General features: G+C 44.1%; 1 protein-coding gene across 1 annotated transcript; it reads right to left on the bottom strand.

Annotated features, from left to right (window-relative positions):
• Positions 1 to 4557: 4557 nt before the first annotated feature.
• On the bottom strand, positions 4558 to 13641 carry FAM170B (family with sequence similarity 170 member B). Its single transcript, XM_073240051.1, is given in 7 exon segments — positions 4558 to 5073; positions 5076 to 5181; positions 5183 to 5479; positions 5482 to 5668; positions 6960 to 7112; positions 11652 to 11847; positions 13605 to 13641. Coding segments are annotated over 7 exon segments (1119 nt in total). The 3' UTR covers positions 4558 to 4930.
• Positions 13642 to 15165: the final 1524 nt, after the last annotated feature.

Here is a 15165-nt window from a genome sequence, read left to right as displayed (position 1 = left end):
TATCTCTTTGTGGTTTTGATTTAGATTTCCCTAAAGATGAATGATGCATGTATTTGTTAGTAGCATATAATCTTCTTTAAAAATATTTTCAAATCTTTTGCCCATTTTTTAATTGCGATATTTGTCTCTTATTGTTGAGTTAGAAGAGTTCTTTATATATGTACGGTCCTAGACCCTTATCAGATGTGATTGCAAGTATTTTTCTCTAATTTTGTGGATTGATTTTTTTACTTTCTTGATAATGTCCTTTGAACACAAAAGTTCTTAATTTTGATGAAATCCTATTTAGATATATATATTTCTGTTTGCTTGTGTTTTTGGTGTCATATCCAAGGACCTATTACCTAATCCAAGGTCATGAGGATTTTTACCTCTATTTTCTTCTGAAAGTTTTATCATTTTAATTCTTACACTTAGCTCCTTTTCACTTTAATGTTTATATATGGTGTAATGTAGGGATCCAACTTCACTGTTTTGCATACACATATCCAATTGTCCTAGCACTACTTGCTGAAAAGATTATTTTTCACCCATTGAATTATCTTGGCACATAGTTGAAAAAAATTGACCATAAATATATGGGCTTATTTTTTAATATTTTTTTTCTAATGTCTACTGAGATTGAGATAATCATTATGATTTTTCTTTCAATAGGAAGTATTACTATTTAATAATTTCTGTCTTTACAGTCAAGAGATGATCTAAACTCAGTCATGGTGAATTGTTCTTTTCATAGTCTGTAAATTTGATTAGCTATTATTCTGTATTTATAAGTGTGACATATATTGTTTACTTTTTTAGTGCCATCTTTGTCAGGCTTTATTATCAGGTTTCTGTAAGTTTCATAAAATGAGCTCCATCTTTTTCTACGGTTTGGGAAAATAAATGGTCTGAAGTGGTTCAAGTGGTTCAAGATCTAAAATGTTTGAGATCCCTTGAACCTTCTGGAAGTGTCCTCCTTACTCACCTTGATACTTGTCTTATTTGGTTGAGGTCACAGGTCTCTGCACATTGATGAATTTAAACTATAAATGAATACTTAACTCAGCTGAATTTGTTATGTTTTAAGAGCAAGTCACTATCTTAAGAACGACTCTATCCCCTCCTTCCCCATCAATGCCAGCTTAAGTGATCCTCTACATTAAAAGTTTGCTTACCCAAGGTTCTTGTCATTTCATTTATCCTGAATGCCCATCATATTTCCCTTGATCTCCAGCTGATGCTACTTAATCTAAAGGAAATACAACCTGTGGAGTTGACATGTTTGCTATTCTAAATACCTTGCATCTGTCTTTGTGTTAAAATTTTGCTTCTCTATGTGATGGTTAGAACACAGACTCTGGAACCAGGCTGCCCTAGCGTGAAGCCTGATTCCATTGCAGAGCAACTGTGTGACCTTGGCAAGGTCTTAGCTCACTCACCTACAAATCAGGGCTTATTGTAGGACATATCTCATTGTATTGTGGAAAGCATTACATGGCTTAATATTTGTAAATTATTTAGAACAATGTTTGGCCTTTAGGTTACCAGTATTAATACAAAAATACACTTGTCTTTCAAAGGCTGAAATTTCAGAGCTTAGATGCCATGCCTCATTTTCTTTCCCTTGCACACTAATTTCTAAATAGAAGTATTCTACTTTTGGCTTAGCTGCCTCCCCTCCCCTTATATTGCCTTTGGATCCTGCCTGCCTACTGCGCTCCCTTAACCGCCAGGTAGCTTGTCTGAGAAGAGCTTGAAAATTTTTGAGCCATTGTCCCATCCCTTTTATCTTCCAGAAATTCCTCCAGCCACTTTCATAGTGAATATAGGAGTCTGTGACTCTACTGACTCTTGAAAATACTGATAAAATATCATCCCCATAGCTGATGTCCATTCTAAGATGATCTCATGGCTTCCTATTACACAGGAGCCAGCAAAGAGAATAGTCCAACATGAGGCCCACGTGAAGTACCATGGTCTTAGGCACATATATGTAGATGACTACCCATTAACACTCTTTGGGCTCTAGATTCTTCTAACTAGCTTCCTTCTTAATGTTTCTGTCACAAACTAGGCTGACTTAAAAGTGGGCCTTTTGGCATTGCAGCAAACCTCCTTCAACCCTCCATTATCTGGAAAAGGCTTCAATATTCACCAGCCACCCAGGTCAAAAGCCTGGAAATTATTCTGAACATCTTCCTCTCACTGCCCTCATCAAACACTAGCCCAAATTGTTGATTTCCATCTCTTAAATATCTCTTGACTTCATCCTGTTTCCAACTCATTAACTGTACTCCTTGTCACCAGTGATTCTGTCTCATCTGCTCTTGATCCTGCTTACCATGACCTTTCACAAATGCAAACCTGACGTGCTTACAATTCCTCAAGATCTCCTTGGAGTTTTCAGTGGAAAAAAAAATCAAGTCCCATAACTTTGGTTCCAAAGCCCTGGCTGGCCTAACTGCCCATCTAGATACAAGAGAGAACATAAAGGTGCTCTTGTCAAGGGCCAGTTTTTCCATGTCTCTCTAGGATCCAGCCCTCTCTCATCTACTTGACTCCTCTTCCTGGATTTCCCCATTTTTTCATGCATTTTCAGCCTCCCCCTCTCTGCTGGATCATTCCCATTAGCAAACTTACATTCTCCCCCATCTTTCTTTTTCTAGTTTCCTTTTGCCCAGCTACAACCATCGCTGCTTTCCTTCTTAAACAAACTTGCCAACAGAATTGTCTAACACTTCTCTAAGGGATTGTGGTGTGTCCACTGCTGACCCACGCCTGTCTGACCTCTGCCTGGTTCAGCCCAAGACTGCTCCATCAGAGCCATCAGCAGCCTCCATGTACCGGGTCAGAAATGTCTCATCCTCAGCAGACTCCCACTGTCTCACATTTAACATTGTCATCTCCCCTACAGACAATCTTATGCATACAATGTGTATGTATGTGCAGATATGTGCAGACATATATACATGTGTGCACATTCACATGTGTTCATACAAACATGTGCACACACACACATACACACACACACACACAGGGCTGATCTTCTTCCAAAATTCCCCATATCAGTTCCTGTACAACCACCTATCATTTGCTCCTACTAGGAACCTGAGAATCCACCCTGACAAGCCCCTTTTCCCCACCCTCATATCTGCCTGTCCCAAATCCTTTGGAACTATTCTCAAAAAATATCTTGAATTCATCTATTCCTCTCCCTCTTGGCTTGTGACCAGCCTTAGCCAGGCAACACTATCCTTGTCTGGACTTCGACAAGTCTCTTCAGGAATCTCCCCACTTCTTCTTTTCTTTTGCTACTGCACCAATCCGTATTTCACATACAACCAGAGTATTTTTAAAACATGAATCTGGTCATGCCACTTCTCTTTAAAACCACCTACACTTAAAATGAGGCATTTATCATATGGTGGGAGAAGGCCACTTTGAAGAAGTGACAAAGCTGAGCAAGTGGTCAGCCAAAAGAGCAACACTGAAGGGGTGCACTCCATTTAGAGGAAAGAGCAAGTGCAAAGGCCCTGAAGTATGAAAGCTTGGAGCATTTTAGTAAAGAAGGAAGGCCAATCGAACTGGAGCAGAGTGACTGAAACAGTGGATGCCAAGAAATGGGAATAGAGATCTTATCAAAGGCTGGGCTATGCAGGGCCCTGCAGGTCATGAAATATGTACTTCCAAAATTATTTCTAACTGGCACAGAGTAGGTGCTAAATTTTCAGTGTGTGTGAGAGGAGAAATGTCTCCAGCATTCTAGCCAGGCCAAGTGGCTGGCAATTGCCCAAGAATACTGTGCTGTACCATTCCCTCTTCCAGATCCTCATTTTTGTCTAGCTCAGTGATTCTCATCTGAGCCACAGTTTTGCCTTCAGTGGACACTTGTTAATGCCTGGAGACATTTTTGGTTGTCACAATTAAAGGGAAGGGGGTGCTACTGACATCTGGTAGAGGCCAGATGCTGCTCAACATCCCATAGTAGACAGAATAGTTCTCCTCCCACCCAAGACAAATAATTATACAGCCTAAAACATTAACAGCATTAAAGCTGAGAAACACTGGTTTCACTAATTCCAAGCCTTTCAGAACATCACTTCCTTTTGAAAGTTTTCCTTCCTCATCAACCAGCATGAGTTTGGGGGCCTTCCACTGGGCTCCCCAAACCTCCTATATCTGATTCATTCCCTTGTATCGCAATTGCCTCTCACTGGAAGATTGGGGTATTTTCATCAGCATGCTTGACACACACAGTGAATCATCCATGTATTTTCTTCAATGAATGCAGCCCCTTGAGCTGGGGACACATAGGGGGGTGAAAATGAATTTTGTAGCAACACTCTAAAACACAGAATTGACATATGAACTCATAGGTCAGCAGGACTTACCCAGCCACCATCTGTATTTCTGGGAACCTGCCTGTCTCCAGGGGTCTGTGCTACATGTAACCTACAGAAATGGCAATTTCCCATGGGGTCCAACCTGATAGCATGGTTTACTCAATGAGTCATTGCCTTAAATTCTGAGTCATTCAAGTTTAATTTCACAAAAATAAGACATAGAACTAGGGCATATATGATGGCTTCCTAACAATGAAAAAAATAGGACTGAAGCTTCTTCATTTACAGTTGACTCTTTTGTGAGTCATGACCTGCTTGATCCACCAGCAAAAATAGAAATCCCAGTGGCCACATGCTTGTAGGCTCCAGATCTTGCTCCCACCATCAGAAACACTTGAACACTTGAAATGGAGTCTGGTTGAAATGCTGTGCCCTTTGGAAGTGTTCCTTGCCTTCCCTTGTCACGGCCCTCCCAGCTCCATGCTAGGCTGGCTTCCTTCTCCCTGCCCTCCTCCTCTCTCCCTGCTCAGGTGGCTCTGGTCCTGCTGGCTGGAGAAGGAGCAATAGAGGGTCCAGAGGTAAGGGCAGGGCAGGGCACATCCCCTTCACTGCTTCTGCTGCTGCACTTGAAGCACCCTGACATGGGGTGTGAGACATTCACTGCTGTCTGAAGAGCTCTGGTCCTCCTCCTCCAGCTCCTGCATTTGTGCCCAGGCCTGCCTTCTCTCCAGCATCTCCTCAAAAAGGTCTGGCAGCTGAAGCCCTCTTGGATGCCATACTGGGCGTGCTGCAGCAGTACCTCCAGTGTGGGGAAGACCTGGCAGCAGTCCACACAGCGCAGCCCAGAGCCCAGATTTCACGGTGACCAGCCAGTCCAGAGTGTCCCACAGCTCCTGCAGGCAGCCCTCCAGGGAGTCCAGCAGCTCCAAGTCATCCGCCTCTGGGGAACAGTCATTCTTGCTGGCTTCCAGGAGCCAGTGCAGGTCGGTGTTGGAAGCCACCTCAAAGGAGGAGACTTTTCTCCTCTGCCTCTTGATGAATTCGGCTTCATGAATGTGGGGCTTCCTGCTAACTGGCTCGAAGCCAGTCTCCGTCTCCCAGGCCACTGCCACACCCTGCACAGTCTGCATATGGGTGTAGAAGGCACACACACTTTACTGGGGGCAGCGTCCTCATCTTTGCACATGCAGGAATAGCAAGACTGGTACTGGGAGTAAGACTGGTACTCAGAGGAGGCCTGGGACGATGGGAAGCTGCTCCAGCTCAGCACACTCCAAGCCCCGCTGGGGAAGCAGATGTCATCCTCGCAGGGAATGGCTGGCCCCGGTAGAGATAACTCTTCTCTTTACAGTCCCTGAGAGGTGGAAAGACATCTTCATCAGTGCCTGCGAGGGATCTGTGCTACAGCCTGCAAGGACTCTGCAAGGGCCTTGAGCAAGTAACACCACCTTCCTGCACCTGTCTCCTCATACAATGGAGATGATAATGCTTACCTTGTGGGCCATGATAAGGATCAAAGAAGGTATAGACAGATGCATCTGTAAGTTATGGATATGACGATAATGATCAAACAGTGTATGAATGTAATTGCCAAAAACTTGACTGAACCCAAAGGACTATCAACCAGTGAACAGACAGACTGTAGTACATCCATACTGTACAATTCTATCCATTGCAAAAAAGGCATGAACCACTGGTACATGCAAATCATGGGTGAATCTCTAAAGCATTATGCTGAGTGAGAGCAGCCGGGGTGAAGAAGCCATAAAGTATATGATTCCATTTAGATGACATTCTAGAAAAGGTAAAACTATAGGGAGACAGGAGATGAGGGGTTACCAGGAGCTTGGGGCAGCAGGTCTGCCCTGCAAAGGGAACTGACTGCAAAGGGTCACAGTAGAACTTCTGGGGGTGATGAAAATGTTCTACATGATGATTATGGAAGTAGTTACACAAATGTACACATCAAAATTCTTCAAATTATACACTTAAAATTGGTGAAGTTTTTCTATGTCAATTACATCTCAATAAAGCCAATTTGAAAAGCCACACATGGAAAGTGCTTTGGGCAGGCAGTAAAGCCCCACCTTCCCCTTTGGCATTTGTGATGTGCCCCCATCTTGCCCTCTCCTTGAACCATAGTTGTATCCCATCCTATACAAGTGCTTGCCATGCTTTAACACCTTTAATATTAAAAATAAAAACCCCTAATACATTGCATTATTATGATTTCCATTTGACAGATTAGGAAATTGAGGCACAGAGAGTTTAAATGACTGATGGACCCAGAGCTGGTACCAGGCACTCAGCCCTGAGAGCCGGTGTTACTCTTAGGCATTTCACAGTGATCTTCAACTTGATGCTCTAAATTAACTGTAATCCATTTATTATAAAAGAATTTTGTATATCATTCAGAAATCACAGAATTGCCATGTTAATTCTGGTTTTCTCAATGCCTGTGAAAATACATAATGATTAACCATTTTCATTCTCATACCTCCTGAAATCACCTTGTACTCACCAATAGCCTCAGTCATACCCACCATCCATTCTTATGGCCAAGACAACACTTGAGTAAGAACACCAAGGGGCGACCATCCAGAACCTCCCTCCCAGGGACAGACTTGGTCCCACCCTCCAGCCCTTTCTTTTGACCCACCTGGCCAGCACACTTCCACACTCTCCTCCATGGACTCCGGGCTGGCCAAACTAAGGGTGGCCCCATCTGCTGGTGACTGGTCTCCCCTGTGGTCCCTGAAGTGGCATTTCTTGATGTGACCCCAGCACCTGGGGACTCAGCACTCCAGCTATTTGATGAGGGTGGGCTTTGGCTGTGCTGAAGCCCTCTACTGGCCCCAGCCTGGAGGCTGGGCTCTCCATGGTCACTAGGATACTGGCTTTATTCTGTGACCTCATCAGTGACATTAGTCTGTTCTGTGACCCATGGCATGATGCCAGGAGAGGCTTCTTGCGAGGATCTCATTTCCCCTGCCTGTGTATGTCAGGAACACAAATATAATACAGACACACAGACACATATAAACATTTATACACACAGAGACACAAACACCTAAACATACACACATACACACCTACTTACTCTAACACATACATAATTGCTCAGACACACACATTGAAACATGCAGATGCATACTCACACACACACACATACACACAAATACACACCCATATTCACTAAACACACATATGTTCACACATGCATACCCACAAATTCACATCACATTGACTGAATCACACTAAAGCCCACATATGTATGGTCATCACCCAACATCAAAAATGGGCTCACCTCACACAGTGGAAACTGGAAAGACAAAATCTTGCCTCTTCCCCACTGTCCCAAAGTTTCCAGACCTCCATCATCTGGGTCTGCCGGGTCTTCCATGACCTGGGTCCCCAGGGACCTCTCTCATGTCTCCACCCTCTACACTCACCCTCACTTGTGGTGACCCGCCAATCCAGGTCAAACACGCCTGGCACACTCTGCCAGGAGCTCTTGGGCTTGCCCTTCCTTCTGCGTAGAGTCCTGGGTCTGCATGTGACTCTCACTGCAGTCTCACTGAAATAACCTTATCTGGGCAGCCTGCCTCTACTCCCTAATTAGAAAACAGCACAATTCAACCCCCTATCTGTCTCTCACCTTACTCTGCTTTATGCTTCCTTACAGCATTTAGCACCCACATGATAGTATGTGTGTACGTGCATGATGGGTTTATCTGCATTTATTTCCTCCTTCTTAAATGTAAGCTTCATGAGGAGGGAGACTTCATTCAATTTTCCTGTTATAGCCCTAACATCTAGAATAATGTTTGACACATCAACAAACATTTTAGAAATAATTGCCAAATTAATAAACAAGTGACAAACGCTTAGGAGTTGCCTGTGGCATTTACAAGGGCTGACAAAAGTGTGCTTGCCTCACAGAGCTGTCTTTTCTCTGCATCTTAATTTTTGCAGCCCTGAGGTGTCACCCCAGACTCTGAGTCCCCTCCCACTTCTCCAGACACAATCACTCTGGCATGCCTTCCCCCCTGCCATCCCTCTCTGCTCCAGGATGTTCTAGTGTTTGAACACACGCCCTCCAAAACTCTTCTACCCATTTCTCTTCACCTCAGCTCAGCCTCACCAACTCCATTCCTCTGGATTCCAAATTCTAAACATCATCTAAAAGATGATGGGTTGAAAATAATCCCAGTATTCCCTGAGTAACCCCAACATCATGCACACAGCCAGCACTAGGAATATACACCTCTCCAGAACAAGAGGCCATAGCATGAAGAAAAACACTACCAAGCTTTTTGTGCCAGCACAAAGACTACCTAGATCAGTGAAAGATATGGTAGTTCAAAAAAAAGACATGTTATGTATTTGAATTTTTTAGAGATAAAGTACATAACAAGTCTGGGAGGAAACGAAGACTCTTCTATAAATGATGCTGAAAAATTTTAGTCACTTAAAAAAAATCAACATTGGTCTCATAAAACAATGAAGAATATTCTCATATGGCTCTGGGGCTAAATTTTAACTAAAAACATTTAGAAAGAAAATATGCTAATTTGTAATTACAAGGGTGGCTTTTCTAAACTTAAACATCAATCATCACCGCTCTGAGAATTTTTGTCATCTTTTTTTAACTTCATTGCTTAAAACAAACTCACTGTTTCAATATGCATTTTCTCTGAAACTGAAATGAGCAGTTCAGTGAAGGAAATGAGCAGTCAATTCCCAGGAGAGGAAATGCAGATGGCTGATAAACATAGGAGATGACATTCAACCGAACCGTAATAAGGAAACTACAAATTAAAAACACATTACATATAGCAGGTTGTTTTCACCCATAAGACAAGCAAGAACAAAAAACACAGATAGTACTAAGTGTTTGTGTGTACCTGCAGAAATGAACTTTTGTACTCTATTTGTAACAGTATACTGCATTTCTCAAAAGAAATTCGGTAGTACAATTAAAAGCAGGCATGCATGTGCTTTCCTTCAGCAATTTATGATCATCTCATCTCTTCCCTGGGAAACACCCACGTTTTGTGTTATGTGTGTAAAATAGCACAGAGAGATATTTATTGCAATATTGTTTATCATAGAAAAAAAGGAATCATTTCAAAGATCCATCAAAATAAATAGTGTAATAAATGACAGCAGAACCAAACTGGAATACTATACTGCAATAAAAAGAAAGTTCTACATGTGCTAATACATGAATTCATACTAAGTGAAAAAAACAAAATGCAACGGAATCCCACTTATGTAAAAATTCAACATGCTAGCCCTCCTGCAAAAGCTGCAAACCAAATCTATACAGTCTATGTAAGCAAAGGCAGAGGAGATCTGAAGACAACCACACCCCTTGGGGAGTGGTGACCTTGGGGAAGGAGAGGAAGATTAAATGGGGCTGTGGGAGATTATAGTTTCCAAAAAGGGCACACCAGTGTATCTTCCAGCCCACATGCTCCTCCATGGAGAAATGGGTTCCCTTCTCTGGAGCCAGGGTGGACCCTGTACCTATCTCCATCGACAGAATGCAGAGCAGTGGTGCTTCGGGACTCTCAGTGCTGGGTCATAATAAACAATATGACTTCCTCCTGGTTCTCTCATTTCAATCTGTCTCTCTCTCCATCTTTCTCTTTACTCTTCTTTGGACTCAACCACCATGTTGTAAGGAAGCCCAGGCCACAACGAGAGGCCACATGGAGGTATTTCAATCAGCAGTCCTGGCAAAGGGCCCAGTCCACCACTAGACATGTGAGTGAATGAGCCTCCAAACGATTCTGCTTCAAGCCTTTGAATCTTCCAACTGGGGCTCCAGACATCTTGAGTAGAGACTAACCATCCCTTCTAAATTCAACTATCTGCCTTGCTTGTATTCCTGACTCTCAGAAACCATGAGCTAGTAAAAAACCCATTTTTACTAGGTTTGGGGGCAATCTGTTATGCAGCCATAGTAATTCAATGGACTTTGATTTTCCCTGTGATGTTTAAATATGTTCTAGTTCAATGACTCATTGACGGGTCTGTACCATAGTGCACATTCCTAGCTCAGTTTAGCTCTGGGATTCCCCCTGGACGATGGGAGGATGGCTCACCAGCCTCCACCCACTATCCACTCACTTATTTGTTCAGTCCCAGTATTTGTGTATGGCAGTGTCAGAATGGTTAACTTGTACCCCAATGGGAAACAACTTTGCCAACTACTGTACAGTGTTTATTGATAGTCCTTTTCTCCCACAGAAACCACTTTACCAATTACATTATGATATTTATATACCATTGCTTTTGTCATTAGCCTTACATTTTCTAGTCAAAACACCACTTTAGAAAGTTACCTAGGTCAGCTCCTCTAGTCCCCCAGTATCTACATATGTTCTTTCTAAATCCTCCTAGGTATACTCTATTAACCCTACTTCAGAGAAGAGGTGAGGCTCAGAGGGCTAAGCTGAGGTACAGGTAGGAGGGATGAGGTGGGGTGTTTAATGTCAAGCCTGAAGGCAGGGCCACTTTGTCAGGCTGCCCTAATGCTCTTCTCCATGGGCTGCTTCCAAAGGAGTGGCTTAGAGCAAAGCCCCACTAAAGATGTGAACTGTCCTTCACTCTCATGTGGCCTCTGGGCTGCTTCCGCCCATGGGAAGGCCCTTTTCCCAGCCCCTCCTCTTGCTCCATACAGATATTTAGCTAAGACCACCCATATAGGGTTCCTGACCCCCAGAGGAAGGGAGGGGAATATGGCCCAGGCCCGCCCAGCCCATGCATCCCAGCTTCCACAGTCTTCCAGCTGGTTCTCCAGCCTTGCCAGGAATGTCTGTGCTCTACTGCCACAGCCAGCAGGGTCGGTGTCCAAAACCCCAAAAGGACCAACACAGCATTTTCTTGGAGTGCTGACTCCTGTCCACCTCCATTGACACACTGCACAGGAGCCCTAAACCTCATCAAGAAGGCCTTGAGTAGTTTCCTGTCTTAACTTTTTTTCCAAAAACCACTTTTCCCAGCTTGGTTTCCTCAGCTGGAAAGAGACCAACAGGAAACAAGCCAGCCATAGGCACAGCAGGAAGTGGAGACACCACCTCCTGCCTCCCCTCACTTCTAACTCCAGAAATTGGCTTGTGCCACATTCTAGGCCACAGGGAGAGTCAAATCATTCACCCCAGAACTAATGCATGACCAGAAACTGCCTGTCCGCCTGGAGAAGGAGCCTGATGTTACCCAGAGCGGGCCGTCGGTCGTGGCAGCTCTGTGGCCAAGGCTCTGTAAAGTCTTCAGTGGACACTGCTGCTCTCTTCACACTAGAAATAGGGCCCTTACAGGAGTACCAGCCACCCTGCCACTGCACTGCCCACCGAAGAGCTCCTATCATCAGATTTAACACCCAAAGCAGGGAAGAAGTGGTACGCTGTCTCACATGCTGCTGGCCAGGCAGAGGGTGGCCCACAGAGCGCAGAGTTTCTCCCAGGGAAGACCCAGTCCCAGGAATCATCGATGGCCTCATCCTGTGCTGATGCTGCAGAGAAAGTGTCAGAAGATACCTGACAAGCTGAGGATTAGAGTGAGGACATGTTATCTTCTGAATTTATCTTCAGTTGCTCTTTGTAGCTATTTAAAAAGAAATGAGTCAGTGGACCACGTAAGGAAAAACTCAGCCACACAGAAATGTAAAACCAAGAGCTCTCCCTCAGGCTCCACAAGCAAATGGGGAAGGGAGTTTTGCTTTTTTCCTTCAGACTTAATAACAAGCTGCTGCTTCTCCATGGTTTGTTTGGAGCTGTCTCGGGTCTTTACCTTAACCTCAGGGCGCCCACACAAATAGCCTTAGGCCCTCTCTGTCATCAGAGAGCAGGGAGGGGGTGGTCCCTCAGGCTGGGCCCTCAGGCATGTCTGTGGCTATGCACGTCCGTCCGTGGCTATGCTCCAGGCTCTGGAGCCCTATCCTGGCCCAGAGCCTGCCTCCCTCCTATCCAGCTCTGGCTCCATGGGATGGCGAATGTTCAAGATTTCTGGATGCAGACTCTCTTCTTCCAACATATGCTTCCTTGGAAAGATGATCTCAGTTGGGAAGAAGGACATTCTGGCTGGAGTTCATGCACATGACCCAGGAGCTCCTGGAGTCCGGCAACTGGCCTCTCCCCTCACATGTTCTTAGAGAGCCATCTTTGGAGCTCTGGGGAAAGGGCTGGGTTTTCCCCTTTCTCTTTGTCCAAAATATGCTGGCCAGAGGCTTTCCTGGACACAGCTCTCAGGCCACCAGTTGCTAACTCACACTGAGTGAACCTTCTGGAAGCATGGCTCCAACCTAGAGGAGGGTGAGATCCCAGGACCCCAAAGGCCAACAGTGAATTACCAGATTTCTAAGTTTTCTGGGCTTACTCCACTGCAGCCTTCAGCTCATATCCAAGGCATCTGCAAGACCAGCTGGAAATCAGCATACATGCTCACAGGTAACCAGAGCAGATGGGATGGCTTATTTTTATCCTCACAACGAGCAGAGCTTTTGCAGAGCCTCTTGTCTTAAGAGTGGCTTCTTCCATCCAGTACTTCAGAGAAAGTATGTCTTTTGTGAGATGATACAGTTACTTAATGGATGGTAAAGCTATGTCCCAGAGTAGACCAGCCATGGTGCCTTCCCCAGCCCCCCACACAAAGACTTGGTGGCTGATCCCGGGTCCTCGAGTAACGGGGTAGGGCTGGGGTGGGGGACTCTGGGAAGGCTGACTCAGGCTGCATGGAATTCCCACAGGGAAGTTCCCAAGAAGGAACCTGAGGCCATTACTTAGGGGCCAGAACATGAGGCAAGTCCATTCAGTCAGGCCAGCCAGGGCTGCCGGCAGCACCCCTCGCACTGCAGTCAGACTGGCCTGGCTCCCCTCCACGCCTCAGCAGTGGCAGGCAGGGAGGGCATGGCATTCAGGGTACAAATCTCGCTCTTCCTTGGTTAAGGTTATTCCTAAATACTTTTTTCTTTTTAATACTATGTAAATAGAGCTGTTTTCTTAATATCTTTTTCAGATTGTTCATTATTGTTGTACAGAAATACAACATTTTTAAAATCCAACTTTGTTGATTTTATCAATTCCAATAGTCTGTGTTAAACTCTTTCAAGTTTTCTAGATATAAGATCATATCATCTGCAAATAGTTTTACTTCTTCCACTTCAGTTTGGATGCCTTTTATTACTTTCTCTTTATGAATTGCTCTGGCAAGAATTTCCATGCTATGTTGACTTGAAGTGGCAAAATACTGCGGCATCCTTGTCTTCCTTACCTTCAGGGAAAGCTTTCAGCCTTTTACCCCTGGGCATGTTGCTAGCTGTGGGCTTCTATATAGGCCTTTTTCACGTTGAGAAAGTTCCCTTCTAATTCTAGCTTATTGAGTGCTTTTATCATGAAAGTATGTTGATTTTGTCAAATGCTTTTTCTGTACCAATTGATATGATTATGTGGGGACTTTCCCCTTCATTCTGTTAATGAGGTGTATTACATCGCTTGATTTTCAAATGTTGAACCACCCTTTTTGTACCCAGGATCCCACTTGGTTGTGCTCTGAGGTCTGGTTCTTAGGTCCCCCTTGCTCCCTGTGATCAGCATGTTCAGGTCTGTGAAAGGGAGAAGTTCATGGTCACAGGAAATGGCTTCAGTCAGGTAGAACTGGGCTCTAGCCACCCACAGTGCCCAGGGAATGGGCAGAAAGTGGCCAGAGCAGTGTACTTCTCACCTGACCACCGGTCACCTGAACCAGCTAGCATCCTAGCCACTACAGGCACTCACTCCTGGAGGAAGCAGAAGACCTGCCAGTGTCAGTTGAGGAGAGGAGATCAGCCTTCACTTGACTCGTGTCATAAGGGAAAGAAAGCTCCCCAGCAGCCATCCCAAGTCCACCCTGGCCATCAGACATCCAACAAATATGACAAAGATCAGAGGCGAGCACAAGTGAATTATTTGTTATTTACAGAAGACTATAAACATCTGCATAGTGGCAAAATCTTGATTTATAGTTTTAAAATGATGCCCCCAAACTTGGAGCTAAGCCAGCAAATTATTACTTTATGGGATACAACACATCATATGCTATTCACATAGCACAAATTCACAGGCAGTGCTACATTACAGTGGAATATAAGTATATGAGCCAAAAAATAATTTTTCATATTACTGACCTACCTTAGTGAAAGAAATATAAATGACTCATATTTGAACCACAATGTATACACAAATTCAAGTCGGCTTATTAGAAAATTACAGGCCACAAACATTAGTAATGCGATAAGGAGCAGTCACACCGTAGGATTCACCACCCAACCCACAACAAATTAAATTGATCACAATAAAGCCAAACCAAGATAATTAAAAGGCAAGAATTGCAGCAATTGAAAATTGATCTCTCAAGACCTCACTGATGAGGTTCTGGAAACAAAGCAGGCTTCCCCCAAATTGCTGGGTTTTTTTCTCTGCAGGGGGAGCATGGCTGCACTGCATGAGAGCCAGATGGCTAACAGGACCCCAAATTTCAGTCCTTGCAAAGCATAATACTGGTTTTCTTATATAAATGCCAAACATTTAGAAACAAAATAATTCAGATTGCCAGTGTGCAGCCTTCAATTAAATGTGAAAAATGAAGTCAGATTAATTGTGCATTATTCCTTAGTAAGGATGGAAAAGTGACTTGCATTTTTAATAAGTTCATGGCCAAGTGGGGGGCACCCAATGGTGTGCTGGGGCCAGCTAGTACTGGCTAGTGAAAGGTAATTGTTAAATCCTTCAAGCACTTTTTGCAAGCCAGCTATTAAATGCATTCATTATCAAAATTCAGGTCCTATGAACTTACT

Source organism: Manis javanica, chromosome 7 (assembly GCF_040802235.1).
Source record: "Manis javanica isolate MJ-LG chromosome 7, MJ_LKY, whole genome shotgun sequence".
Classification (NCBI taxonomy): domain Eukaryota; kingdom Metazoa; phylum Chordata; class Mammalia; order Pholidota; family Manidae; genus Manis; species Manis javanica.
The sequence above is the reverse complement of the archived record's forward strand: the minus strand, read 5'-3'. Positions and strand labels throughout refer to the sequence as shown.